The following is a 26,926-nucleotide window of genomic DNA, read 5'->3' on the forward strand; positions in this document are numbered from 1 at the left end:
CACCTCCTCGAGGAGTCTTCCAGGCAGGGCAAAGGAGGAACTTCTGGAATGAGGGGGAGGACTGACCTCCTCCCTCATCCAGCTCCCAGGGCCGCCAAGGGCTTTCCTCCGGGAAAACAGCGCCCAGGGGCCACCTTTTAAGATCAGGTAATGGATAAAGGCGAGTTTCCAACAATCCCAGCTACAGGCAGGCCTAGCGGGATGAAGTGCTACGTGTGAGACGCGGCAGCCCACAGAGCTAGGCCGAGCCAAAACACCACATCACCGGCCGCGCAGAGCAGAGGCAAACCAGCGGGAAGAAAAGCCGCCGAGGTCGGAGCAGAAAGGGAGAGGCAGAGGGGGGCGTTACAGCCTCTTACCGGGTACGTGCTCGCTACAGGGAAACGGGTATTTCACGAACCGGCTGCGGAGGAGGGCGGCTCCCGCACGCGTGCGGCCGGGCTGGGCCGGGGCCTCCGCGGTGACCGCCGCTGCTCGGACCTGGTCTGCCGCCCGACCTGGCCCGGCCCGGCCCGGAGAAAGCGAGGTAGCCGCCGGGCCGGGCCGAGCCTCCCTGCCTGAAAGAGCGGGCAACGCCCGCCGGCAGCTCCCCGGGGCGGGGCGAACCGCTGTGCCGAGCCGCTGTAACAGCCGCGGCACGCTGCCCGCTGCTGCTCCCCTGCTGCCATTCTCGCCGTCAGGGCCGGGGCGGCTTGGGGCCGCGGCGCCCCCGCGGGTACTGCTCGCCGCGGCCGCGCTGAGCTGGGGGAGGGCGGTGGACGCCTTTGTTCCCTCTCTGGGGGTGGAAGAAAGAGCCCCGACTTCCCGGGACAGCCGGGCCGTTGCCGTCGGTAAGGATCCGTCTCTCTCTCTCTCTCTCGGCAGACATCGCCGCTTCCCCGAGAGGCGGGCGCTGGGCGCGGGGCCGGCCCGCGGCGGAGAAAGGCCGACGATGGACCGCGAGGGGCCGGATGCCGCCCGCCGGGAGGCAGAGCTGGAGCGCAGCCGTTACTTGGACCGCCGGGCCGTGGCCCAGGAGCAGCTGGCGCTGTGAGTCCGGCGGCGGCGGGGCCTTCAGGAGTTGGGGGGAAGTGGGATTTGGGTTAAAAATCTTCCCGTGGCCAGCTCCCTGCTGCCAGGACCCGCCCCCACCGCCGGTGGGACAGGGCGCCGGGCACAGGAGAGGCGTTGTTTGGGGCTAACCCAGCTGAGGCGACCTCCGGGCGACCTGACCCAGCGAGGAGCAGGCCTCCGCCCGGGCCTCGACGGCCCTCCGGGGCGGCAGCAGCCTGCCCGCGGGGTTGCCGTGCCTGGGGCTGCACGACTCGCTTCTTTTAAACCATTGTTTCTGCTCCTCCTTGCTCTGTGGTCAGGCTGAAAACCTGTCGCCTCTCCTCACCCTCTGGTTCCTCCATAACTCTCTTCCCCAGCTTCAGAAACGTCTCTTGGTGCCAGTGGCTACGTCTGTCCTAATAAATTAAACAAGACTGTCTATATTCTGGCACTGAGAGAACGTGGCTTTTCTCCCTAAGGCAAAACTATTATTGCCATTTCCCCCAGCCCAGAATCATTCACACATCCAGCTAGCATGGGCTGATGACCATGGCCATGTCTTGCACAGTGCTGTGGCACTGCTTGGAAGACAGCTAGCTGGCAAAGGCCCAGCTTGTACAGGGAGTGGCTAACAAACAGGCTAATCAAATTCAATCTAATATTCAAGTCCATATGCTGGTCATGTTTGCTTTTGCAAGTATAGGCTTAACCAGCAAACTTGTACTAGAACTGAGCTTTGGCCAAAGGATTTGCAGCTACCTTTTAAAAACCGTGATTCTATTTTTGATCTCTGACATTCTAATTTCACTTCAAAGTATCAGGTTTTTTACTGTTAAGTACCTGTAGATGTGCAGAATCCATATCTGTTCATTACTTCATGCAGTCCCTAGCCCATTTATTCAACTCCTTTTTCTGATTCAGAATAAAGGAGCACAAGCATCAGGCAGATCTGGCCAAGCTAGAAGACAGAAGAGAAGGGGAACAAATACAGAGATTGAACCGATTGTACCAATTGGAAATGCAGAGAACAAAAGAAAAGGAACAGGAGGACAAAGCTGAACGCCAGAGGCTGCATCACGTAAGTAACGGGAAAGGAGAGAGTTTAAAATGCTTGTTTCACCTTGGCTGCCTGGAGTGAAACAGCAGCATTCGTATGTCTAAATGGGCCTACTGGCAACAGGAGGTTTGCTGAGAGCTTCAGTAGCATTGGATCATATGCCTACCCTGCCAGTTGCAGGCCTTGTCTTTCCTCGTTGCTTTTGTGGAGGCAGGTCCCTTCTCTTGTCTGAAGGGACATTGGCACCTGATGCTTTGACTGGTCTATGATTAAGAAGTCCGCTGTAGACATCAAGGAATATTCTCCTTGACTTGAGAGCTGGATTTAAGTTCCACATAGCTGCTGTTTTAAGCCCGTTTTTCTTTGTTAGGAAGAGGAAATAGCCTGAGACTGAACACAACAGTATCTTTTTAACTTGACTTTCCCTTTACGATTGGAGAGGTTTAGAAATTTAGTCAAGACCTGCTGCCTTCTCTCATCATCTTTAAAGGCACGTTGCTAAACGCTAACTAGAAATGCCTCAGAACAGTTCTGGCCAGCATGCAAAAGACAGTTGGATTTTTACGTAAAAGTATAGAACACTCTTCTTCAGCTATGATTTGGATTAAGCTCTTAGACTGGGATAGTTTTGGATGAGGTGGGCCAGGAGCAGCACAGTCTGTGTATGTGTTGGTGCGGGTTGCACAGTCCCATTCTTCTCAACGTCCCCCTCGCCCATGTGTGTGAAGGGCAGCAAGGGATAATGCTCCCTGCATTGCGTAGCAATTTGTTTGTGTAACGGGCTGGAGAAGCAGCTGTTCGATGCTCAATTCCCCTTCTCCTTCCTCATATCCACTATCTCCTCTTCATGCATGTTTGACCAGGGAGGCAGAAGTAAGCGCAAGTACTGAGAATCCCTTTCCTCTCTTCTCTCTTTGGAAGAAACACGAAGAGAGAGAATAGGGAGTGATTCTTTTAAGTTGCTACCCCAGGCCTGGATTTTCTAAACTTCATCTGTGATATCAGGACCATTTTGCCCATGCAGGAGCACATAACTGACCAGAAAATAATCAAAGCAGTAGAGGAACAAAAACAAATGGAAGATGATGATCGGATTAAAGCTCATTTTAAAGCAAAGGAAACGATTGCCGAGCTGATAAAAAAGAAAGAAGCTGAAATGCGTAGGTAGGTACAAAGCTAGAGTATAAATTGTAAATAAACTAAAAATTATACTGTAGTCATTTTCAAATCTTTCAGACTGATGATGTAACACAAACCACAGTTATTCTAAAAATTAAATTCTGCTGATAGGGAGAGTAGGGAACGCAGGAGAAAAAGGAAATTCTTTCACAGGTTCCTTAGTAGTAGGTCTGTGGGGAGTGATCTCTCCGCCCTTCAAAGTACAAAGACTTACGGAAGTGCAAAGCTCTACAGCAGTGTGTTGGGAACAGTGATTTTCCATATGGCCTGCCAAGCCTCCACCTCCTCAACAATTAAAGACAATTAAAATCCTTGACAAAAGTATTTTGGGGCGTAAGCTGTATGTCCCTGAGTCAGATCAAGAAAAATAATTTGACTTCTTAACTCGGCACCTATATTAATTAATTACATCGGGTTATTATTAAGGGAGGATGGTTTATCAATTTAACATTGAGGGTCCAGCATGACGATACCACTGAGCCAATCTAAGAGCTTCCTTCTCCTCCTGCTTCTGGCCAATACTCCCAACATTTCTCCCCCGATGGCAAGATGCCAAGCAGGCTCCTCACCAAGGGATCCCGCTCATTACTGCAACAGAAAGCTAGTCTTACAAGAATACAGGGAACATTTATTTGCTAAATCATGTAATTTAAAAAAAATAAAACAGGAGGAATACAAGGAGATCAAGCAGTTGGGTGGGTGGACTGGCCTGTCTGGCAAGAGGAGAGAAGACTAGAAGCAGGATTGCTGAGTTTGGTAGCAGTAATGCTTCAGGTAGACCCAGGTGTGTACCCTAGTATGTTACGGTAGCTCATGTTGTTCTGCAGACGAACACAGGAACATCAGGACAAAATTGTTAGCCAATTAGCTCTACAAATGAATGAGGCATTAAAGAGGGAAGATGATCGTCTTGCTAGAGACATTGCAAAAAAAGAAGCTGAACAAGAAAAAAAAAGCAAAGAGAAAGAAGCAAAAGAAAAGGCTGCCATTGAGTCTATTGCTGAACACAGAGCCACTGTGGTAAGAAACCTAGCCTGTTCTTATTCCTGCTTACTCCAACCACAGCTGGTGGCTCTGGTGCCATGCATCAGCATGCTTCATCAGGTCTGCTGACATCTCTCCTGGGGTCCTCTTTCCTTCTCCCACTTCCATGTTGGGCCACATCTGCCAGGGCTGCTGAAAACCCTGGGCTTGGACACTGGCCAGTCACAATGACCATGCTTATCAGAGCACTGATACAGGGCTGCTTCTGCTGAAAGATATGACTTCCAGCTTAGCAGGCTAGCTCCTTGGTTAACTTTTTTTTTTTTTTGTCTGTATTTTGTAAAATACAGATGAAGATGAAAGTAGAAAAGGAGAGAGAGGAAAAAGCAGAGGGTAAAAAAGAACTTCATGCGTTAATGGAAAAGAACCGCATCTACCTGGAAACGGAAAAAGCCAAGAAACAAAGCCAACGTGACGCAAACATGGAAGTACAGAAAATTCAGATCCAGCAAATGGTAAATAGAAGAGCCGTACTCTGTCAGCACCTTCAGAAAGAAGCATGCATCTAAACCTATAGTACTAGATCTCCTGGGTGGGGGATTGAGAGGAAGCCTGCTGTGGGCGTGATGTGTGCGTTTTGTTTGGTTTTTACCTGTGTGCACTGCATATGCTAGTGTTGGGGACCAGCCTCCTCTCAGAGCAGTGGAACAGAAGCCTCTTCCAGGCTGACTTGGCCCATGCTGGTTGGGGAGGATTACCTGGGAGGGCTGGTAATAAGAAAGAGATCAACAATGACAGATCACATCCTGTCCTGTGTCATTATGCCATTTTTTCAACCATGCCACTATTGCTCTCTTGTATCTTCTGGACAGGTCACCAAAGAGCAGCAGCTAATGCTGATGTTCACTCAGCTATTCAGCTATGTACCCTTTTTGTCGGGGGGGTCTGGTAGGGGAGAGAAGTGGGGAGGGATGATACTTGACAAGTATCAACTAAGTATCAACTAACATCCCTTTTCTTCATCAGGCTGAAAAGCAGGCAAAAAAACAGCAGGAAAAGCAAGCAGATTTGGACTACAATGTTCAGGGAGAAGCTGCTTTTCCTAAGGATCGAGCATTTCAGCGATAAAGACAGTGAGTAACTGAATCAGTGCCATTACTGGATGTAAATTTTATTCTCCTCTCCAAGCATCCAAGGAGGGAACAAGATGTGGGCTTCCTAACTAGGACAACTGCAAGAGTGGTGGAGTGTATACATATGCAGTATTTAAAAAAAAAAAAAAAAAAAATTGGGGGGTGGGGGGGCAGGGAAGGATCGTCCATGTAAGATCATCCGTGTTCCTCCTGCCAAATGCACATGAGCCCCAAGCTTGCTAAGGGACTGAGCAAACACTTGGCATTGTGCAGGAGTGTTAAAGCTCGCGTGCCCCTCAAAGCCCTGCCTGAGGGCAGGGCCAAGAACTGTCCTCAGAGCCAGTAGAGACCCAGGTATTGTCTTGGTTCGTCAGTCCTGCTGTGGTCTGGGCTGCTGTGCTGGTTTTGGACAGCAGGACATGGCTGGGTGGGGCTGACTGACTCTCTGTACCCATGTCAGTTAGCGTGGCCCATAAGGGGCTCGTTTGTGGAGTGAGGAAGTTGCTGCTGAGAACGTGACACCCATGATGCATGTGTTTCAGAAGTTTTGCCCAGAATAGCTCTAGCCTGGTATCAGGGCTGAATGCCCATCATTGGTTGGAGCACATCTTCCTGTTTAAGTTTCATCCAAAAGGGTCCAGTTTGTGATCGCTCTGTAATGGGAACCAAAGCACAGTAAGTAGGAACAATCAAGAGACTTGTTTCAAAAACTCACTTCTGACCTAAACTAAAATGCTAACGTTGCTGCACTATCAACTAGAAGTCACACAGAGTTCTCTCCAATTATCTTGGAGTAACTGATTTTGGAAATTATATATTTAAAAAAAAATAGAGATGTAGCAATTAAGTTGTGAAATTGTCTCTAAATAAATTTTTCATTCGTGAACTAAGAAAAAGTGTATTTCCCTTCTCTCTGAGCCAGTGCTCCTTTTACTACTTCAAGCTTTTTTCAGCAAGCAGAAAGAATGGAAACTTTTAATAAAGCCTTTTGATCACAGAAGCTGGAGCCTTGAGAAGCGGCACTGACTACAGCAGAAGTGGTGCTGAAATCTGCACAGCTTGATAATGCTCCAAATGCATCCCTAAGTGCATATTTGCACATGCTCACTGCCATGCAATTGGTGAGTTAAATGGGTTTTAGTCTACCTCCACAGCAGCAAGAAGCAAGGTCGATTGCAGCCTCATGTCAAGAAACGCCCTGTTCTGCAGATTATGTATGTCTGCATTTGAGGTCTACAGCCTGCTTCCATGGGGCTTATACCCCTTTTACTTTGAACATCTACAGAAATATCAGACTCAAGTACCAGAAAACAGCTCTTCCTTTCAGTACACCTAGAGTGAAGTAGGAATCCTGTGTCATTTTAAAGCACATTGGCTAAATATGGATTTAGTTACCCAAATTCAGCATAAAAAAAATCCAGCATGAATCATGATGTCACTTTATTCCATTGATTTTGAGATGTGCATGCTTTGTGTGCTTGGTTTAAATGACTAACCCTAGTTAGCAATTGTCTATAAAACTAGGCAAAAAACCCCCTCAAGTGTTTTAAGAACATGAAGAAATACTTGAGGTTCTAACATTTTCAGTGACAAAGCATTTTGGTAACATTTCATTGTCTTTTACAGTTGTCCTATATGAAAGGCAAGAATGGAAAGCTGCTTGCAGGAATAATACAGAAAACTAAAATCAGTTTGATATTTATGATGTGTTGAAGAAAACAGGAAGAAAAGACAGGGAATAGGCTAAGAGAACAGCTCCTTGTGCAAGTAGAAGCAGTTGAAAGCTATTGGAACAGACTGAGATGAGAAATAAACAGAGGAAGCTGGGCTCATTCAGTCTGGCAACGAGGAGACTAAGGAGTGACCTAATTAACAGTCTACAGCTGCTTCAAGGGTCGTGACAAATACAGGAGAGCCAAACTCTTCTCAGCAGAGTCAGGTGATTGATATAACAAATTGTGACATGGGACATCAGGCTGAGTAGTCAGGAAAACCTGCTTCGCCAGGAGGATAGTGTGATGACGCTGGATCAGAATGGCCAGAGGTGGTGGAATCGCCACCTGTGAAGGCCTTAAAGATATCCCATGTAAGGCAGGTGGTTGGTCTAGCTGACCACCAGAGGTCCTTTTCAGCTACCATTTAAAGATGGCAACAAAATACAGGGAGATCAGCTGCAGCTGATAAGAAGGGAAATTGCTGACCTGGAAGAATCTGCTAATTGAGAGGTACCTCTCATCTAATGCCCAGCATGACTACTTGTATTAGTTATTAGCAGAAGTTTTAATTAAAAGCTAGCAAATCAGAATATGCTTTGAGAAATAATTTGACTAGTAAACTTTAATTACTGTTTTTCCTTAACAAAGCACCCTCTCAGATGGCGTGCTGCTTCAGGAGGTTGTAGTGGATGAGAAACATAATAGGTATTGGCCTTATTAGAAGGCCAAGACCTTAGAAATGCAAGGCAACCCTCAGAGGGACTGAAACAGAGACCTTGAACCAAACTGCATTTTTTCCAAACCTGTCGCCCAACTCTGGAAGGAGAGCATCAACTTAAGTTTGAACATGTGGGCCTCCAGGGTCTAACATGGTATTCCCTTAACAGTAATACAACTGGCACCTGTGTGGCTATGGTAAGACAGTACTGTTGTCATGGATCTAATACAACTCCTACCTAGGAAATGGAAGAGAGCAGCTTTCTAAAATGCCCCATATCCTAAGGGAATTTGAGTTAACTCACTGTGCAGCTCTTCACTGTTAGGTAGTGTTCCAGCTTGGAGTTACTAGTTCTGTTCAAGTTCTTTTAACATTACAGTCTTTGCTACCGCTCAGCTCTGAGGAAGTTTGAAGAGGACACCTACCTGGAAACAAACTACCCATGAACAGAAGAGTTGGCACCATGGAGCTATTAAGGATGGACATTTTCATGTCCCAATACAGACTGGCTGTATGCTCCTGAAAAAGAAATTTTTGTCAAAGCTCACTGGTCATGTTAGGTCAAATAATTTGTTCTGTTTCAATAGCTACATTCTTTCAGGTGCCTGTTTTTAACTTACGCCTTTCTGGTATCTCTTGAATGGAAGAGTGCTATAACTAGCCTGTAATCTTCCTCCTTGTTCTGGCGGTGCATCCTTGTCTCTGATGCTGAATCTTCCTCCTTGTTCTGGCAGTGCATCTTTGAGAGAAGGAAAATTCACTACTTATAAATAGCTCTCAAAAAAACCCAAAACAACCCCAACGCAAAAAACCCTCCTCATGTCTGAAGGCTAAGACTTCAGAGGGAGTTGCAGTGGCAGCCAAACGTGTGACAAGACCATATGAGATGTCATCTTTGGAATTATCTTAATTCCTTTCTATTTAACATAAATGAAGTTGTGCTATAGGCTTTGTTAAATTTGTAATGTGTGTAGTCATTCCCTTTACACTCCTGCACTGCCACCACTACAATCTAAGGTTGTTTTTGTTTTGGTGTATCACGGCCTTTGGCGTTAAGAACTAGATACCTAAGTGTATTCAGACCTGCTCTCTAATCTGTTAAACCAATCTCTAGAAAGCAGTCTTAAAGCATAGTTGTTCATAGCTGGTTCATACTGTCTTGCATAAACCAGCACGGCCCTTTCTTTTTCTGTGGGTTTCCTCATCTCCAGTACATTATCCAGAGAAATGCACAATGCTGAAGGCCTTCAACATCAGAACTGCAGGTCCAATAAAATTCAACATTACATCTCTGTTAACATAATAGTAATTGCCCCTCTCAAATGAGTAGCACCTGGTCTGACTCCTTTTCTATGTAAAGGAAAAACAGGCAAAGGTTAGAAGGCAGCAACATGTACTGGAAGAAGCAAGCAATAGTTACTGAGCAGACCAGAGACAGGATCAAAGATACGAGACTATTAAGATCTGGGAAATAACAAATCCAGCAACTGGTACAGTGGCATAGTGGGCAAGGGAAAAATTGGACTATCTTTGGTAAAGCTTAGTATTACACTACTGCTATAGGACAAGTATTTCTGCATTAGTTTCAATTACAACTTATCAGTGCATATACAATTATTTGTACAGTAGTTACTAATTATACAGTAAGACTTAAACTCTGTTTCTTTTTTCTTCAGAAATACATCTGACAACTACAGAAGTAGCTACTAAGCCGTAAGAAACTAGCCACTGTCTCCTTACAAGTTATATGTGCCTGCAAAACCTATCAGTGCCTAACAGCTGAAGCTAACTCTGGAGCAAGTTACAAGGCATGCTATTTGCCAGAACCTGCCTATACTCAACTTCAGCGCAAGAAACAAGTACCAAGCCATAGCTTGCAACTGTACCTGTAACTACTCTAGTTTTATTATGGAACAAAGCAGTAGATTCACTTTCTAGGAAGTCAAGAGGTAACAACCAAAGGTAAACTGTTAGCTCATCTGTACTGTACTTGAATATTGCTGGGCCTCCAGGCTTAATTGAAACCTTACGTTTTGGCTTAAAAAAAAAAATCTTACTGAGGAAATAATAAAATTGAGTAAGCTGTTTAAAAACATCTGCCTGTAACGATAAGATCCATGTTGAGTGTACCTTTTATTTGTGACAGTTTTCTACTTACTCTTACTTTGGAGAATGCAATGGAAGATAGGAATACTGTCTTGAGAAAGTTGTGGCACTGGCCGAGTCTTTAATCCTTTATGGGAAAGAGATGTCTGCAGCAAGACTGTGTGTATCTAGCACTCAGGTTTCTAAACTGACTGTAGGGAATGGGAAAAGCACTTTCCTGCTTTCTCGTAAGCACTGTGCTGCCAGCAGAGCCAGGTTGCCTGGCTGGGATACTGCTGTAGGTGACTTTTTGATCAAAACTTTTTCTTTCACTCAGTTCTAAACTGACTGTAAGCTGTCCTACCACTACATTTAAATATCATCAAGCAGGTAGTTCTTCTATAACTAGTGAAAACGATTCTGCTTCACACACACACACACACACGACTGTTGTATTTGTGTAAGTACAAGATCAAAGTCTGCAACTAGCAAAGTTTGCAACTGGCAAAAAAACCAGTGATAATCAGATAATTAGTGAAGATCAGCTCCATTACATGGCTGTATGTATTTATATATGTTACAATATATAGGTAGTGAATAGACTGTCATTTGTCATTTTGTAGTAGAAACTCTAATTCCATCTATAACTCAACACTATCGTCCAATTTAGCATGGAATAAAAATCTGACTATTCACATCTTCAGTAAAAATGTACAGATCTTGGTTTAACTGAAGAGGTAGTGTCCCGACATCAAATCACCATGTCTTGTAAATCTGTACAAACAGTACTAGCACTTCAAAAGCCTGGAGATTTGACACTCACAAGCACATTTACACACACAGGTTGCACTATCTGACTTAAAGGTGAATATTACTCTAAATAAAGAAGACGCTAATACTACAAGAGGCACACAGGGCAGACATATGGAATACACTAACAAATATGCAAAAAAGCATTTATTTCTGAGAAGTACTTTAATATACAAGTTGTACATTTCATATCAAGAACTCATTCTCCCAGCTCACAACTCGATCATCTTCCCTGTTGGGAACTACAAATTACAAAATGACCAAAAGACTGAGGTTTCCAAATACTCTGCTAAATACTACATGCACAATACTGCCTGTATAATTAACCACAATTTTTTAACTGGTGAAGGAAACCAGTTATCAGCTAGTTTCTCTTACCACTGATCATAAATTAATAGGCCTAACTTCTTTCCAATCCTTCCAACCGTTCTTTTCGTTAGCAGTTATGGCTAAAGCCACACACTGACTACTTTTTAGATACAGTTATAGGAATATGTACAGGATATGTAGAAATGTCTAACTTCCTGCCAAAAATAGCAGGTTTCCTTAAGTGCTTTGCATGTTGCAAAATTTCAATTCAAAGTCAGGGTGCTGCATTAGTTCAGTTTATTTAGTCCTTTTAATGTTAGTGTTAGAACTTATATGAATACAGATATAAATTTAAAACCAATCATATGCATATTTAGCAGTTTAAGATGTGTCCTCTGAACTTATTCATGTTAACTGCCCTATTAGTTTCATTTGAACAATGGCTTTATGATTAAGGAAGGACACCAATTTAATTCTTTAACGAAAGGTACCTTTACCTTTATGTAGTTTTACTATCTAAACTCACCACTTATTATATTTTATTACTGCTCTTCCTTTTGTGAAATCATACTAAAATTAGAAAACTTATTTTGGTATGATAGTTTTGTTTTGTTTTTTTTTAAAAGCAGGTGAATATTACTTTTTGCTTTTATGCAACACAAGTTTTGTTAGAACGGTGTTCCTAACGACATCAATTGTTCAAGGGTAAGAAATAAGAATTATACTAAAAGTACATATGCATCAAAATGGAAAGCTAAAGTTTTATGCTAGGCAACTGCAGAATTGTACCAAATTCAAATTTTACAAAATGCAGAGTTCACAGACTTTTTGATATGCATTTTCTTGAATTATTTAGTTAAATACTGCATTAGAAAAATTACTATTTTCAGCGAAAGAAGGGAAGTGCAAGTAATAGTTCTTTACAATTCTATCAGATTGACTCTACAAGTGTGAAGATTAATTTTGTCACTGGTATCCTCCAGGTTAAGTTGACCCAAACAAAAAAAAAAATTTAACTCATGGCTGCTGCTAAAATACTAGTGCCTTTTCTCACAAAGTTGTTCTTCAAGTACTGGAGAGAGAGAATATATAGATGATTTAAAAGAGAGGTCTTTGATAAAGCATAGTATGTATATCTCTAGGTTTTCTATTATAAGAAAAGTCCTAAAAGTGGGGGTATACATTTTGTCAATTAGACAAGCAATGAGTCTACTATGCCCCTAGAAAGTGTGTCCAAAAATACTTTATTTGTTTCAATAAATCAACAATAAATGAACAGTTCCAGGAAAGGCGGCTAAAGGACTGCTTCTTTTATGTTTCCATTAATCTACAATCCACTTGCCAGACTGACACTGTTACAAATTAGACATTGTTAGGGGATCACTGCAAATTCTTCAGCGCATCTGACAAAGGCCACTGCAAGAAAAGTCCTTAGTGTGGGATTTCAAGTAGCAAGTGAGAAGTTTCAGGTTAAAATTTTGACAACTGGATAGAACAAAGGGTTAAAATGTAACCATAGCCTTTTTTTTTTCCCCTTAAAAAAAAAACCCCCAAAACAAAGCAACAACTGAAACACTATGGCTGTGTCAAAGAATTAGCAGACAGCAACACATCGTTTACAGGTAACAGTGTCTACACAACCTTACATTATATCCACCCAGTCTCAGTAAAAATTTGTGCTTCTGAGTTAATAGCAGTACCCAGAAAATCCAACATGAAATAACAGTCTCTTTCTGATAAAAGTTTGGAAAGCTACTGCCAATACTAAATTCAGCATTGCTTGTATACATAGGCTGTATGGTATTAGTAAAATGTCAATAGCTATTGTCAATGCAACAGAGAATGCATGTCTAACCTTTGGAAATTATTTCAAGCCTGTACATACACTTAAACATATGCTTACAAAATTAGTCCAGTACTCCCTGCCCTCATTTTACCTTGAGTCTTGAGGTTCACATATTCTCTGGAGTAAGCTCAGTTCTGGGGTACTGACAGAAAAAGCTGTTCTCAAAATGTACTACTTTTTTCCCCATTCGCAAGGAAAGACCATGAGCATTGTTTTGATTACTCTGGTACACATAAGTATTGCTTTCAAATATGCTTCCAGTTCCGTTCTCTAAGCCAAAAGCCAACGACCTGTGATGCAGCTGCCAAAGATGGCATTGAGCTACACTGTGACTACAGCACAAGGCGGTTACTGTGAGGCTGGGAACAGGAGAGCTCTGCCATTGAGGGAAGAAACAGTTCCAGGACAGCAAGAGCAGTAGTCAGTGCCCCACAAGGCAGCAAGAGCTCACTGGTGCTTGGGGACATCTTGCTGTCTATGGGACACTGCTTCAATCCCACTGAATTTTCATCAGCATTCTCAATTTCCAGTTTGATAAAGAAAAGCACAAGTCTGGCAAATCCTCCCTCTTACAAGATTGCAATTGTTGTGTTTCAGTTTAAACAAAGTGATTGGCACTGAAACAATTCACCATCAAATACGATACAGGAAAGGCATGCACTCATCAAGAGATCAAGTGTATCCCACCATGTGCAGTTAAAAGTAACCAACTTCTTACAAAAGTACATTAAAAACAAGAAAATTAGTTTTGTGCCACCAACTCAGATGAATTTTTAATGTGCTATGAAAGAACTAGAGCTCGTTTAATTTGTACAAATAATTTTCTGAACTGTAACAAAGAAAAAAATCCATATGAAAGCGTTTACAAGCGCATCTTTTGAAATAACTAGTTACAACTGCAAACTACAATTGGATATAATCTCCATTTTGAGATTTTAAAGATTTTGTAACATTTTTTAACAATTCCTGTGGATTGCCTTATTGCTGACTGCTTGCATTTTTTTCCCTCTTCCACAGCACTCAATATAGTTGAGAGGGTTTTTTGTTTGTTTGCATGCTTATATGAGCTTCAGTGGTATTGGCAAGAATATTCTCAGTAGTGCAAACATACTTCTTCAGCAATAGTTTGCTTGTGTGTTGGCTCCATAAAAAATAATGAACATTGCAAACAGTTTTTAAATGAGAGTCTGAAGCACATGGCATGCATAGCACAGCATAAATGCACCGAGGAAGCTTTTGTCCAAGCTGCCATACAATTCTCTTAAGCATAACTTCCTAGCTTTTTCTTACAATAGTCCCCCAAAATAGGACTACAACTTCTCCAAAGTCATACAGAGTGGCTTCACACAGAACAGATCCACTATACAGGTCTTCGGTTCACTCCTATAAGCTCTCTTAAGTAACAGCTGTACCATCCACCCACACATGGGCCTGCGAAACATTTTTACACATTCTGCATAAAATGACCACTGCAATGCAAAATTCATACTAAAACATAGGGGAAAAAAAAGTTGATAGCCAAAGCAGCTCCACTAACTATTCTGCTAAAAAGTAACACTACACGCTTCTAGTTTTCTTCCCTTAAAAAGGTTGCTTATGTTGTTCACAATCCTGTATATTCTTTTGCTTTCAAGACATAACTATTTGTTTTCCTTTAGAATAACAACTGTCTGGATCACAATGTCAAGCCAAGTTTCAGCAATTCTGCTAATCTGCTATAGACACACACTGATCACAAAGTGGGTTATATAGCAAAAATGTTGACAAACTTGTAACAAAGACAGTAAGAACAAGTTGTGTCATACACTCAAAGATCTGCCAAAAAAATCAACTGTTAAAACATTGTTTTGCTTTGACACAGCTTTACATTAATGCTTGTCACTTCTCTTAAGGAATTTCAAGATTTACCAGCCTTTGGTGTGAATAGTTCAAAGGACCGAAAGAAGTGTTGGGGTTTGTACCAAATCTATCCTCCCCTCAGCCCACTACATGAAGTTACCACATACCGGCTGCTCTTTGGTGATCGCTCCTGCAGCAAACACAAGCCAACCTCCTTCTCTTTCATATGAAGGTGTGGTGGTGAGAAACAAACAGGGGTGGGTCCTAGAGGCAGGAGAGGAAAGCAGAAAAGGGAGGGAATTGGTTTGAGGAAGACACACACGTAGTAGAGAATGAGGAGGAATTCACAGTACAGTCTTCAGAATGAGGGGATGCAGGGAGGAAAGCGAATTTTTGTTTTAAAAAAATTAAGAGCCTGTCTTAAAACATTACTTGAGATTCTGCTTCAACTACCCCAAAAAACAGTATTGGAGAGCTGCAAGTTTTCTCATGGACTGCTATGAAGCAGCAAGAGTAGAAAGGATTTCCTGGTTCCTTATTCTGACTGTTAGTTCTGGTAATGTTTCACCTCTGTGCATCCAGTAATTAACAACTGAGGCAGGATAGTCTGAAGCATCCAAGCTGAATTTTCTGCAGTAGACAAACATGAAAGCATGGAACAGAAAAAGGAGTTAACAGGGAAAAAATGACACTGATGAGCACTTCAAAACATTTTTTTTTTAGGACAAAGAAATAACTCCCAAACACAGATGACTGCCCTACAGCATGAATGAATTCTACTGTCGGCAGTGACAGAAGTACAGTGAAAATTTACTTAATTAACTTTGTGATTACAAAAAAACCCAATGTAATTTTCCTCTAGAAATTAATTTCCTTAGGATTTATACCTACTGATACAGATGTAGCAACACTGGAGTGATGGACACCTTGCAACATCCGCCTAGCTTTAAGATGACATGTAGTATACTTGCAGCTTTCTTCTTCACACATGAAACAACCTTCTTCACAGGCAGCCATTGTTTGCACTAAACTAAGTTCATCAGGTAAAAAATAAATGCGGCATAGAAGTTACCTTTCTAGCTGCCAACACACAAGAGGGATACATAAACCAATGAAATATTTAAAACACAGCACACTGTATTACACGTATAATTCGTTTTTCATTTCAAGTTTATTAAAACTTTAGCAGTACAAATGATCCAGGTTTTAGATTATCAAAAGACCAAACTGAAGTCCACATCTTAAAAAAAGGCGTTCCCCAAAATGTCTCTAAAACTTTGAGACAACGGAAACATTAAGTCCACAAACTCATCCGTGCCTGTCGTCATCTGTTCCAGGACTTGTTTCATGATCAGACTTTTTATCCTTACTAGGGGCATGATCTCTTTCCTGACTCTCTGATTTTTGGTTTATTTCTTTTTCTGCTGAGGATCTGGTCTTTTCCTTTTCTTTACTGCTGCGTGAATATGATTTTTTCGATTCTCTCTCTTTGCTACTTGGTCTCTTTTTTGAGTCTGGACTTCTATCCTGATCTCTACTAGCCTTCTTATCTTTACTGGATTCAGGACTGCTACTTTCACGGCTTTTTGAACGCCTTTTCCTTTGGCTTTCAGTATCATTCCTCTTATATGAGCTTCTACTTTCTCTATTTGAATATCTCTCTCTGTTTCTGCTTTGACTTTCCTCCCTCTCTGAGCTCCTTGATTCTCTCCTCCTCCTATTTTCTCTTCCTCTGTATTTATCTGGTGTACCTCTCCTTTCTCTGCTTCTTGATCTTCCTCTTCTTCTTGTTTCTCTAGCTCTATTCCTTGAATAGTCTTTACTTCTACTGCGATCTCTGTCTCTGCTTCTCGATCTTCCTCTCCTACCCCTATCTCGGCTTTTGCTTCGATCCCTTGTTCTACTGCTGGAACTATGTTTTCCTCTAGCATGCTCACGCTCTTTGCTTCTTGACTTACGTTTCTCTCTGTCTTTACTCTTCCTATGGTCTTGTTCATTACTTCTTGAGCCTGCCCTTTTACTTCTCTCCTTGCTCCTACTTCTTTCTTTATCTCTCCCTCTAGAATCATAGCGCTTTTCTTTTTCTCTACCTTTCTCATGGTCTCTCTCTTTGCTTCTTGATCTTATTCTCTTTTCATCGTGTCTACTGTGCTTAGAGTCTCTCTCTTTACTTTTTGATTTCTCTCGGCTTTTACTATGGCTTCTAGATTTAGCTCTTTTCTTGGCCTTGCTTTTGTTATGCTTGTCATCTTTTTCTGAATTCCTTCTTGTCTCCCTGTCTTTACTGCTGGATTTGTGATCTTTTTTCTTCTCTTTTTCCCCTCTTCTGCTTGGACTTTCAGAAACTTGTCTGTGGTCTGATATTTTTCTCTCTTTTCCTCTTCCTGGGCTTTTTTGATTATCTTTCTTGTTTTCATTTATTTCACTCCTTGGAGAGAGAAAGATACAATTTTTTAAGTATTTTTGAATCCCCTCCACTCTGAAAAATTAAGTCAGAACTGAGACAGCTTCACAACTGAAACTTAAATCACATTAGGTCATCTGTATTAATAACTGTATATTTACAGTAGCATGATTACAATCTGAAACAGTTAAGTAATGCGATAACCAAGTCAGTGCCCTGTTTTTTTGGAAGTAACTGTAATTGAAAATCTAAGATAACAGATATTACTTTTAATATATAAAAAAATTTCAATGCATATACTCCGGAAATAAATAATCTTACTTGTCCCCTTTAATCCATCTTTCTCCACTAGACACTCTCATTCTTTGAGCTCTTTGCATTTCTTGCCTCCAATGTGGAGGAGTTTCACTGCGTCGGAATCGATCTCTTGACCTGGATCTGGAAGGTGTCCGGTAACGCTTGAAGGGAAAAAAGAGAAAACTAGGTCTAAGTTTGGATTTCACATGCTGCGATAGCTAAGCAAGATTTTTATCCCTGGCAGTTGACTCTACATAGCACCTAACATGACACTTCACATGTACATACCAAGTTTACATTGACAAGTTATTAACTTACTGAAAAATATATTTTTAAGGTAACTTCTATTTCAGGATTTTTGTACTCTGCTGAGAGGTCTTCTGTTGCTTTTAATTAGCACAAATGCAACTCACTTTTCTAACAACGAAAATTCTTCTTAGCTTTCACGAAAACAGTACTTCACACTTTTTCTTTAAGGTTTTTACTAAAAATTTGAGGGATAGAGACTTCTGTTACTAAAAACATTTGCTACAAGCAGTGCATAGCATATTGCTTCACAAAATCCAAAGACCCAAGCTGAGAACTCCCCCTGCCAAAAAGGGGAGAAGTCTTCCCCACATTCCTGGCACTGACATTGTACTAGTTCTGGTGTTCACTAGAACCCTTTTTGAGCTAATTCCATTTACTAATTCACAGAATACTACAATAACACAAAGAAAGTATTTTTTGTTTTTTCTCCCCTCCCTCCTTCAAATAAACTCAGTATGTAAACAGGAAATTGAATTAATTTTTCCTTGTTGTCTTCCTTCAAGCCTCAGTCCCCAAAACAATTATGATGCACCATAAATCCTGCCTTTTTTTTTTTTTTTTTTTTTTTTTTTTTTTTTTTTACATCAACCATCCTAATGAAAATGGTTAGTAACACCAGCAGTAAGACTGTGCTACCAGCTTGTTTACTTTGGGGAACAGATTTTAAACATTTACCCTTGGTCCTCTTCCTTTTATTTTCCTTCCAGATCTGGTCACTAACAGCCTCCTCTGGTATGTTGACTGTGAATTTGATAGATTACTAAAAATAATTAAAAAAAAAAAAAGTGATATTGTTTATAACATCAAAGAAAGAAGCAAAGAGAAAATAAAACCAATTTTAAAACCTCTTCAGAAATTAAACTAAATGAAAACACATATTCAATTTTATTTTTTATTATCAGTGCAGACAGTAACAACCACACAGTAAAAGCTTCAGATTTTGTGACCACAAAATATTTTACAAGATTTCCAGGTTTTTCCATTTTTGAAAGAAGAATAAATTATAGATTCAGACTGGACAGTTCCAATAAATTCTAAATGAAATTGCAGTGCATTTTACTTATTTTTCCTTGAATCAGTCATTTTAAATTTTTCATTCATGAAAACCATTTTCAAAGACTAAGCCTCTATTCTAGGACAAATACAACAGCTGCCAATAAACTGAAAAATCCATTTTTCATCCAGCAGTGCTCACAACATGTAACTGTTTAATAGGGAAAGGACTCACTTAACATTAGAGTCCTAAACCAGTAATGTGACCATACCACTATCAGCGCGTAGTCAGACTCAAAACAGATATATTACCTTTCTCTTTCCTTTTCTCTGCTTTTCCTCTCTTTTTCTTTCTCATCTACTTTAGGAGGACTTTTTCTCATCAGGAACCGGTTTTCAGGTACAGGAGGAATTTCTTCAGGACGGACAGTAGATAATGGCTGTGCTTCAGGGTTTTCATCTTCACTTTCACTAGATGAGCTTTATTTTTGTATAAAAAAATATTTATAACTGAAAGTGAGTTATTTGGATGAGGGAAGACCTTTCAGTCTATTTAAGTAATTCAGAAATTCTCTTAATTCAGTTCACAATGATACCACAAGAAACTCAGGAAACAGAGCTATTTCAGAAGCAACTTTTTTTTTCCCCTATGATATCTTTGCTCCAAAATGTACAACTGCAGTAGATTTCTGATGAACATTTTTTATCTATGAAGATAAAAGACTGAACATACATTTACTTTCTATTTAGATATAGCTTTTTTTAAAAATTTATTTTCTTTTAAAAACATTATCAGGAGAGTCAAATTTAGATTTTACACTAGCATATATAACTGGCTACAAACTATTGTAATTCCAAGCAGTTGGTATAAACAAACTTGTGTGAAATGGGCTTAGTCCCATAGAAACAATATTTAGGCAGCATTGCCCTGAGTGATTATTTCTTATATTTTACCGCTAGCTTAGAAAAATGTGACTTGCACTGACACAACTTGTATCTCACATGGAACTCTAAGCAAAACTATTAGATTAGAAATAACATTTTCAGAAGCAAGAGTGCCTTCTGAGTTTTATTATCTTCCAGTGAACCTGCAAGACTTTTGGCATATCAGACAAATAATGTTGTTAAGTATATTCATTTATTAATTTTTGTGTAGTTTTGCTTTTATTCCTACATATTACATTCTTGTCAGTCCCACTGCATATAACTGAAATTGAATTTTACAGAAGTGAATTTAGGGAAACAAGATATCACCACCCATTTCAAACCAAGCACTCCTGCAACTTTTCAAGCCAAATACACGGAAGTCTTAGTCCACTCCTTCACTCCTTTACAAGCTGCAGCATGTGTGCACATGGATACTGTCCTTTGCCATCATACCAGAAAAATTTAAGCTTGTATATGGAAACCAATTGTCTCCCAAACTTCAAAATAGCTATTTCACTAGTTACAGAATACTATTCTGTAGTTATAGGACAAGAAAATGGTACCGTATGGTGTACATGTAACAAAACAAAACCAAAAAAAAAAATCTCAAAATTGACCTTTTCTTGCTTTTCTTTCTCTTTTTCTTTTCTTTCTTATGTTTCTTGGAATTTTTCTTGTGTTTCTTTTTTCGTTTTTTAGATTTCTCTTCTGAAGCACTCTCAGAATCCGATGATGAATCAGAAGATGATTCTGAATCACTTGAACTTTCCGAGTCACTGGACGAGGAAGATGACTTGTGTCTTTTCTTTTCTTCTTTCTTGGCTTTAAGTCAGAATAGCAAAGACACATTTTAATATCAAACACTTCTAAATAAATCTCAGAAAAACCAACTTATCTAGCATCTGCCTGAGCTTCTTATAATTGTGTCATGAGACTACTTCATCAAAATGCTTAAGAACAAATTGAAATTTTGGACAAAACACTGTTTCTCCCAAGTACAATAAAGGATATCTCTAGAAATACATAAGAAATTTCCAACATTTTGTATTTACGAAGCTCTGAAGTATCAAATTTATACTGTCAAGAACATGTAGAACTGTGTAAGTTTTCAGATGATGTTTTATACAACATAAGCTACATATGAAGAATAATTTAAAATTTATTTAGAAAGTGTTTACAAAAATATTTTCTTTGGCTTCAGGTTTAACCTGACTTCATATAAAATCTATTCAAATCACAAACAAGAGAACTTTTGAAACAGAAAATAAATGGCATAGACTAAACTGATTACTCATTTAATTTTGCTCAGAGGGAAGATTCAAATAACCAACCTTCCTGCTAAGTGAAACCATGCTCAGAGAACAGTCCTAATCCTCCAGCTCTTCATGTGTTGTTTAGGTTGTTTTTTGTTTTGGACTTTTTTGTTTTTAACAGAAAGACACAAATACATTACTAACCATCTGGTATGAAAAGGAACCCTGCTAAAGAGCAGACTAGTCCTTAATAACACATTTCACCATTTCTCGTGTGGCTGCTGGAGCTGCAAATCAGCAACTTACTGGCAATCTGATATTAGTCTGACAGGAAATAATCGAAGAACAAACACACCTTTTTATGCCCTTTAACTGATCTGAGACCTACTTAAACTATTAAAAGTGATGTAAGTATTCTTTCACAGTCACACTAATTTGAAAAAAATAGATACAATAAAAAATGTACTATAAAAACTTCACTAAAGGAAGCCTAGGCTTCCGAGTTATGACGCTTCAGGTAAATCAGTTAAATGGTATGAATACTCTTTAAATGTGTTATGTGGCACCTGATGCTTTGACTGGTCTATGATTAAGAAGTCCGCTGTAGACATCAAGGAATATTCTCCTTGACTTGAGAGCTGGATTTAAGTTCCACATAGCTGCTGTTTTAAGCCCGTTTTTCTTTGTTAGGAAGAGGAAATAGCCTGAGACTGAACACAACAGTATCTTTTTAACTTGACTTTCCCTTTACGATTGGAGAGGTTTAGAAATTTAGTCAAGACCTGCTGCCTTCTCTCATCATCTTTAAAGGCACGTTGCTAAACGCTAACTAGAAATGCCTCAGAACAGTTCTGGCCAGCATGCAAAAGACAGTTGGATTTTTACGTAAAAGTATAGAACACTCTTCTTCAGCTATGATTTGGATTAAGCTCTTAGACTGGGATAGTTTTGGATGAGGTGGGCCAGGAGCAGCACAGTCTGTGTATGTGTTGGTGCGGGTTGCACAGTCCCATTCTTCTCAACGTCCCCCTCGCCCATGTGTGTGAAGGGCAGCAAGGGATAATGCTCCCTGCATTGCGTAGCAATTTGTTTGTGTAACGGGCTGGAGAAGCAGCTGTTCGATGCTCAATTCCCCTTCTCCTTCCTCATATCCACTATCTCCTCTTCATGCATGTTTGACCAGGGAGGCAGAAGTAAGCGCAAGTACTGAGAATCCCTTTCCTCTCTTCTCTCTTTGGAAGAAACACGAAGAGAGAGAATAGGGAGTGATTCTTTAAGTTGCTACCCCAGGCCTGGATTTTCTAAACTTCATCTGTGATATCAGGACCATTTTGCCCATGCAGGAGCACATAACTGACCAGAAAATAATCAAAGCAGTAGAGGAACAAAAACAAATGGAAGATGATGATCGGATTAAAGCTCATTTTAAAGCAAAGGAAACGATTGCCGAGCTGATAAAAAAGAAAGAAGCTGAAATGCGTAGGTAGGTACAAAGCTAGAGTATAAATTGTAAATAAACTAAAAATTATACTGTAGTCATTTTCAAATCTTTCAGACTGATGATGTAACACAAACCACAGTTATTCTAAAAATTAAATTCTGCTGATAGGGAGAGTAGGGAACGCAGGAGAAAAAGGAAATTCTTTCACAGGTTCCTTAGTAGTAGGTCTGTGGGGAGTGATCTCTCCGCCCTTCAAAGTACAAAGACTTACGGAAGTGCAAAGCTCTACAGCAGTGTGTTGGGAACAGTGATTTTCCATATGGCCTGCCAAGCCTCCACCTCCTCAACAATTAAAGACAATTAAAATCCTTGACAAAAGTATTTTGGGGCGTAAGCTGTATGTCCCTGAGTCAGATCAAGAAAAATAATTTGACTTCTTAACTCGGCACCTATATTAATTAATTACATCGGGTTATTATTAAGGGAGGATGGTTTATCAATTTAACATTGAGGGTCCAGCATGACGATACCACTGAGCCAATCTAAGAGCTTCCTTCTCCTCCTGCTTCTGGCCAATACTCCCAACATTTCTCCCCCGATGGCAAGATGCCAAGCAGGCTCCTCACCAAGGGATCCCGCTCATTACTGCAACAGAAAGCTAGTCTTACAAGAATACAGGGAACATTTATTTGCTAAATCATGTAATTTAAAAAAAATAAAACAGGAGGAATACAAGGAGATCAAGCAGTTGGGTGGGTGGACTGGCCTGTCTGGCAAGAGGAGAGAAGACTAGAAGCAGGATTGCTGAGTTTGGTAGCAGTAATGCTTCAGGTAGACCCAGGTGTGTACCCTAGTATGTTACGGTAGCTCATGTTGTTCTGCAGACGAACACAGGAACATCAGGACAAAATTGTTAGCCAATTAGCTCTACAAATGAATGAGGCATTAAAGAGGGAAGATGATCGTCTTGCTAGAGACATTGCAAAAAAAGAAGCTGAACAAGAAAAAAAAAGCAAAGAGAAAGAAGCAAAAGAAAAGGCTGCCATTGAGTCTATTGCTGAACACAGAGCCACTGTGGTAAGAAACCTAGCCTGTTCTTATTCCTGCTTACTCCAACCACAGCTGGTGGCTCTGGTGCCATGCATCAGCATGCTTCATCAGGTCTGCTGACATCTCTCCTGGGGTCCTCTTTCCTTCTCCCACTTCCATGTTGGGCCACATCTGCCAGGGCTGCTGAAAACCCTGGGCTTGGACACTGGCCAGTCACAATGACCATGCTTATCAGAGCACTGATACAGGGCTGCTTCTGCTGAAAGATATGACTTCCAGCTTAGCAGGCTAGCTCCTTGGTTAACTTTTTTTTTTTTTTGTCTGTATTTTGTAAAATACAGATGAAGATGAAAGTAGAAAAGGAGAGAGAGGAAAAAGCAGAGGGTAAAAAAGAACTTCATGCGTTAATGGAAAAGAACCGCATCTACCTGGAAACGGAAAAAGCCAAGAAACAAAGCCAACGTGACGCAAACATGGAAGTACAGAAAATTCAGATCCAGCAAATGGTAAATAGAAGAGCTGTACCCTGTCAACTCCTTCAGAAAGAAACACGCATCTAAACCAACAGCACTAGCTCCTGCCTGAGAGGAAGAGAGGAAGCTTGCTGTGTTTTGTTTGGGGTTTTTTGTTTGTTGGTTTTGGTTTTTTTAAATCACATGTGCTCCGCATATGCTAGTGTTGGGGACCAGCCTTCTCTCAGAGCAGTGGTGCAAGTGAAGGCTGGTTTGCAATGACAGATCACATCCTGTCCTGTGCCATTATGTACTACTGCTGCCCTCTTGTATCTTCTGGGCAGGTCACCAAAGAGCAGCAGCTAATGCTGATGTTCACTCAGCTATTTAATGTACCCTTTTTGGGGGGGGGGTATGGCAGGGGAGAGAAGAAATGTATCTCTTGATATGGCAGGCCAAGTATCAACTAACATCACCACAGATCTCCTGTAAGCTTTTACCCTCCCTAAGTTTTAAGTGATAGTTATGTTGTGAAAGAAATACTAAGCTTTGTTATTCCCTTTTCTTCATCAGGCTGAAAAGCAGGCAAAAAAACAGCAGGAAAAGCAAGCAGATTTGGACTACGATGCTCAGAGAGAGGTTATTGCACTTTGTAAGGAGCGTGAATTTCAGAGCTATGCAAAGCAAGTAATTGAATCAGAGTCCAAGACTACACATCATCTTTATCCTCTTCTCAAAGCATCCAAAGATGGAAGAGGACTTGGACACGGGCCACTTTCCAGAGGAAGAGAAGGAATAAATACTAGTTTTCAAGCACAGGATGGTGCTGGGACCCAGTTACCTTGTTGTAGCTGTACTACTGCTCAAGAAGTTAAAAACAAGAAATAACATTGAGACTATTCAGCAAGGAAAGGCAGAAGCAGTTTTCATGTGGTTAAAATCTTTTTGAACCTTACGGTCAGAGTTAAACTGTAAATGATCTACATTGAATATATACTATGAATCTGGAAGTCCATTTGGAAAAAAAAAAAAAAAGATTGCCAGAGAACTGGTTATATTCTCAAAAATCCCCAGCTTGTATTTCATGAAAGTTAGTTTAATAAAACTTGAGACAGGAATGCATGATATATAATTGACCATCAATGTAACCCATTCCAGCTAAAAGCTCACTATTACTGTTGTATTTTTATTATTCATTGTTCTAAAAATTCACTGTCCCAGTTTTTTCAGGCCTGGGATACAAATTCCCAGAGCAAAAGGTCACATTTTTCACTAGCCTACTTCCAGTTAAGTACTCCCCATAATAGGAAAAAAACAAAACAACTTTACAGAATCTACAGGGGAAGAAAAAACAACCTAATAGATGTGAAAGTTAGAATAGCTATGGTACTGCAGTTTTTATAGCATTTTGCAATTATCCCTGTAAAACAAATGTCATGTTATAATTAGTTATATGAAAATATGAATGTGATTTGATCACAGCCCTTAAAAGGTCACCTAGAAGGCAAATAGGTCCCAATATAGCTGTAAATAGCTACTACAAAAAGAGCAGGGCAACAAAAGACAACTTAGTTGGACTGTTCTTTCAAAAAGACTAACAATGATTCAATCTGCGGTAAATAGATCTGGATCTAAAATTGTTTTTTAGATTCCTCAGCTGACTTACTCTCCCACACCCAAGTCCACACACATCTCACTCAAGCCTAGCTTCTTTGCTGAAATTTTACCGTCATGTTCCTGCCTTGGACAGAGTTAGGGTTTCCTATAATAACTTCCTCCACCAGTAACCTGAGGTCTAAACAGGGTATCCCCCTGTTCTGGGGTCCACTGGAAACAAAGTTCAAGAAACTTGAAGCTTTGCTTTGTTGCACACAACCTTCTGTTCCAGCCTCCCAGCTACCCGTCTCCACTGGCTAAACTAGAAAATGATGCCAGTTCTAAAAAAAATGCGAGCTTTATACAGAGGATGCTTGCCAATATTTTAGTTTGGAAAATGGGTCTTTTGTGTGCCTTTGAGTTTCTGAGCCTGGCTTCCGACAGCAACAGGCTTTGAAGGAAGCACAGGACTTTGAGCAAGATGCGAGGCTACCCCAGAGGCAAGGTCCCTCCTGCAAGCTGAGGGACAAGCACAGCTGGTTTAACCTCCCCTACAGTGTGAAACTGCTGGACGTAAGATGGATGTACTCCTTCCCGAGCACAGCAGTCACCTCCTCGAGGAGTCTTCCAGGCAGGGCAAAGGAGGAACTTCTGGAATGAGGGGGAGGACTGACCTCCTCCCTCATCCAGCTCCCAGGGCCGCCAAGGGCTTTCCTCCGGGAAAACAGCGCCCAGGGGCCACCTTTTAAGATCAGGTAATGGATAAAGGCGAGTTTCCAACAATCCCAGCTACAGGCAGGCCTAGCGGGATGAAGTGCTACGTGTGAGACGCGGCAGCCCACAGAGCTAGGCCGAGCCAAAACACCACATCACCGGCCGCGCAGAGCAGAGGCAAACCAGCGGGAAGAAAAGCCGCCGAGGTCGGAGCAGAAAGGGAGAGGCAGAGGGGGGCGTTACAGCCTCTTACCGGGTACGTGCTCGCTACAGGGAAACGGGTATTTCACGAACCGGCTGCGGAGGAGGGCGGCTCCCGCACGCGTGCGGCCGGGCTGGGCCGGGGCCTCCGCGGTGACCGCCGCTGCTCGGACCTGGTCTGCCGCCCGACCTGGCCCGGCCCGGCCCGGAGAAAGCGAGGTAGCCGCCGGGCCGGGCCGAGCCTCCCTGCCTGAAAGAGCGGGCAACGCCCGCCGGCAGCTCCCCGGGGCGGGGCGAACCGCTGTGCCGAGCCGCTGTAACAGCCGCGGCACGCTGCCCGCTGCTGCTCCCCTGCTGCCATTCTCGCCGTCAGGGCCGGGGCGGCTTGGGGCCGCGGCGCCCCGCGGGTACTGCTCGCCGCGGCCGCGCTGAGCTGGGGGAGGGCGGTGGACGCCTTTGTTCCCTCTCTGGGGGTGGAAGAAAGAGCCCCGACTTCCCGGGACAGCCGGGCCGTTGCCGTCGGTAAGGATCCGTCTCTCTCTCTCTCTCTCGGCAGACATCGCCGCTTCCCGAGAGGCGGGC

General features: G+C 41.7%; 3 protein-coding genes across 5 annotated transcripts in view; all 3 read right to left on the reverse strand.

Moving 5' to 3' along the window:
• SSB (small RNA binding exonuclease protection factor La) overlaps nucleotides 1-424 on the reverse strand; it is a 33,187-nt gene extending 32,763 nt beyond the window's left edge. Inside the window, exon 1 of the mRNA XM_050900271.1 lies at nucleotides 360-424. The gene's annotated coding sequence lies outside the window, so the exon portion shown is untranslated. The remainder of the gene's footprint in view (nucleotides 1-359) is intronic.
• PHOSPHO2 (phosphatase, orphan 2) overlaps nucleotides 1-26,926 on the reverse strand; it is a 63,070-nt gene that overhangs the window by 10,589 nt on the left and 25,555 nt on the right. Inside the window, exon 1 of one of the 3 annotated variants that reach the window (XM_050900274.1) lies at nucleotides 26,397-26,452. The exons of 1 other annotated variant lie outside the window; for it this stretch is intronic. The gene's annotated coding sequence lies outside the window, so the exon portion shown is untranslated. Of the gene's footprint in view, nucleotides 1-359; nucleotides 416-26,396; nucleotides 26,453-26,926 lie in introns of those variants that run through there. One more of the 3 variants, XM_050900272.1, reaches the window with a different exon arrangement.
• Nucleotides 15,860-26,904, reverse strand: LOC127018411 (peptidyl-prolyl cis-trans isomerase G-like). The gene is made up of 6 exons (XM_050900010.1): nucleotides 26,397-26,904; nucleotides 20,255-20,459; nucleotides 19,023-19,190; nucleotides 18,393-18,477; nucleotides 17,433-17,569; nucleotides 15,860-17,135 (listed from the first exon to the last, which is right to left on the reverse strand). Exons 1-6 carry the CDS (start codon nucleotides 26,902-26,904, stop codon nucleotides 16,016-16,018), a joined length of 2,223 nt encoding a protein of 740 aa, XP_050755967.1. The 3' UTR covers nucleotides 15,860-16,015.

The sequence above is a fragment of the Gymnogyps californianus genome, chromosome 7 (genome assembly GCF_018139145.2).
Source record: "Gymnogyps californianus isolate 813 chromosome 7, ASM1813914v2, whole genome shotgun sequence".
Classification (NCBI taxonomy): domain Eukaryota; kingdom Metazoa; phylum Chordata; class Aves; order Accipitriformes; family Cathartidae; genus Gymnogyps; species Gymnogyps californianus.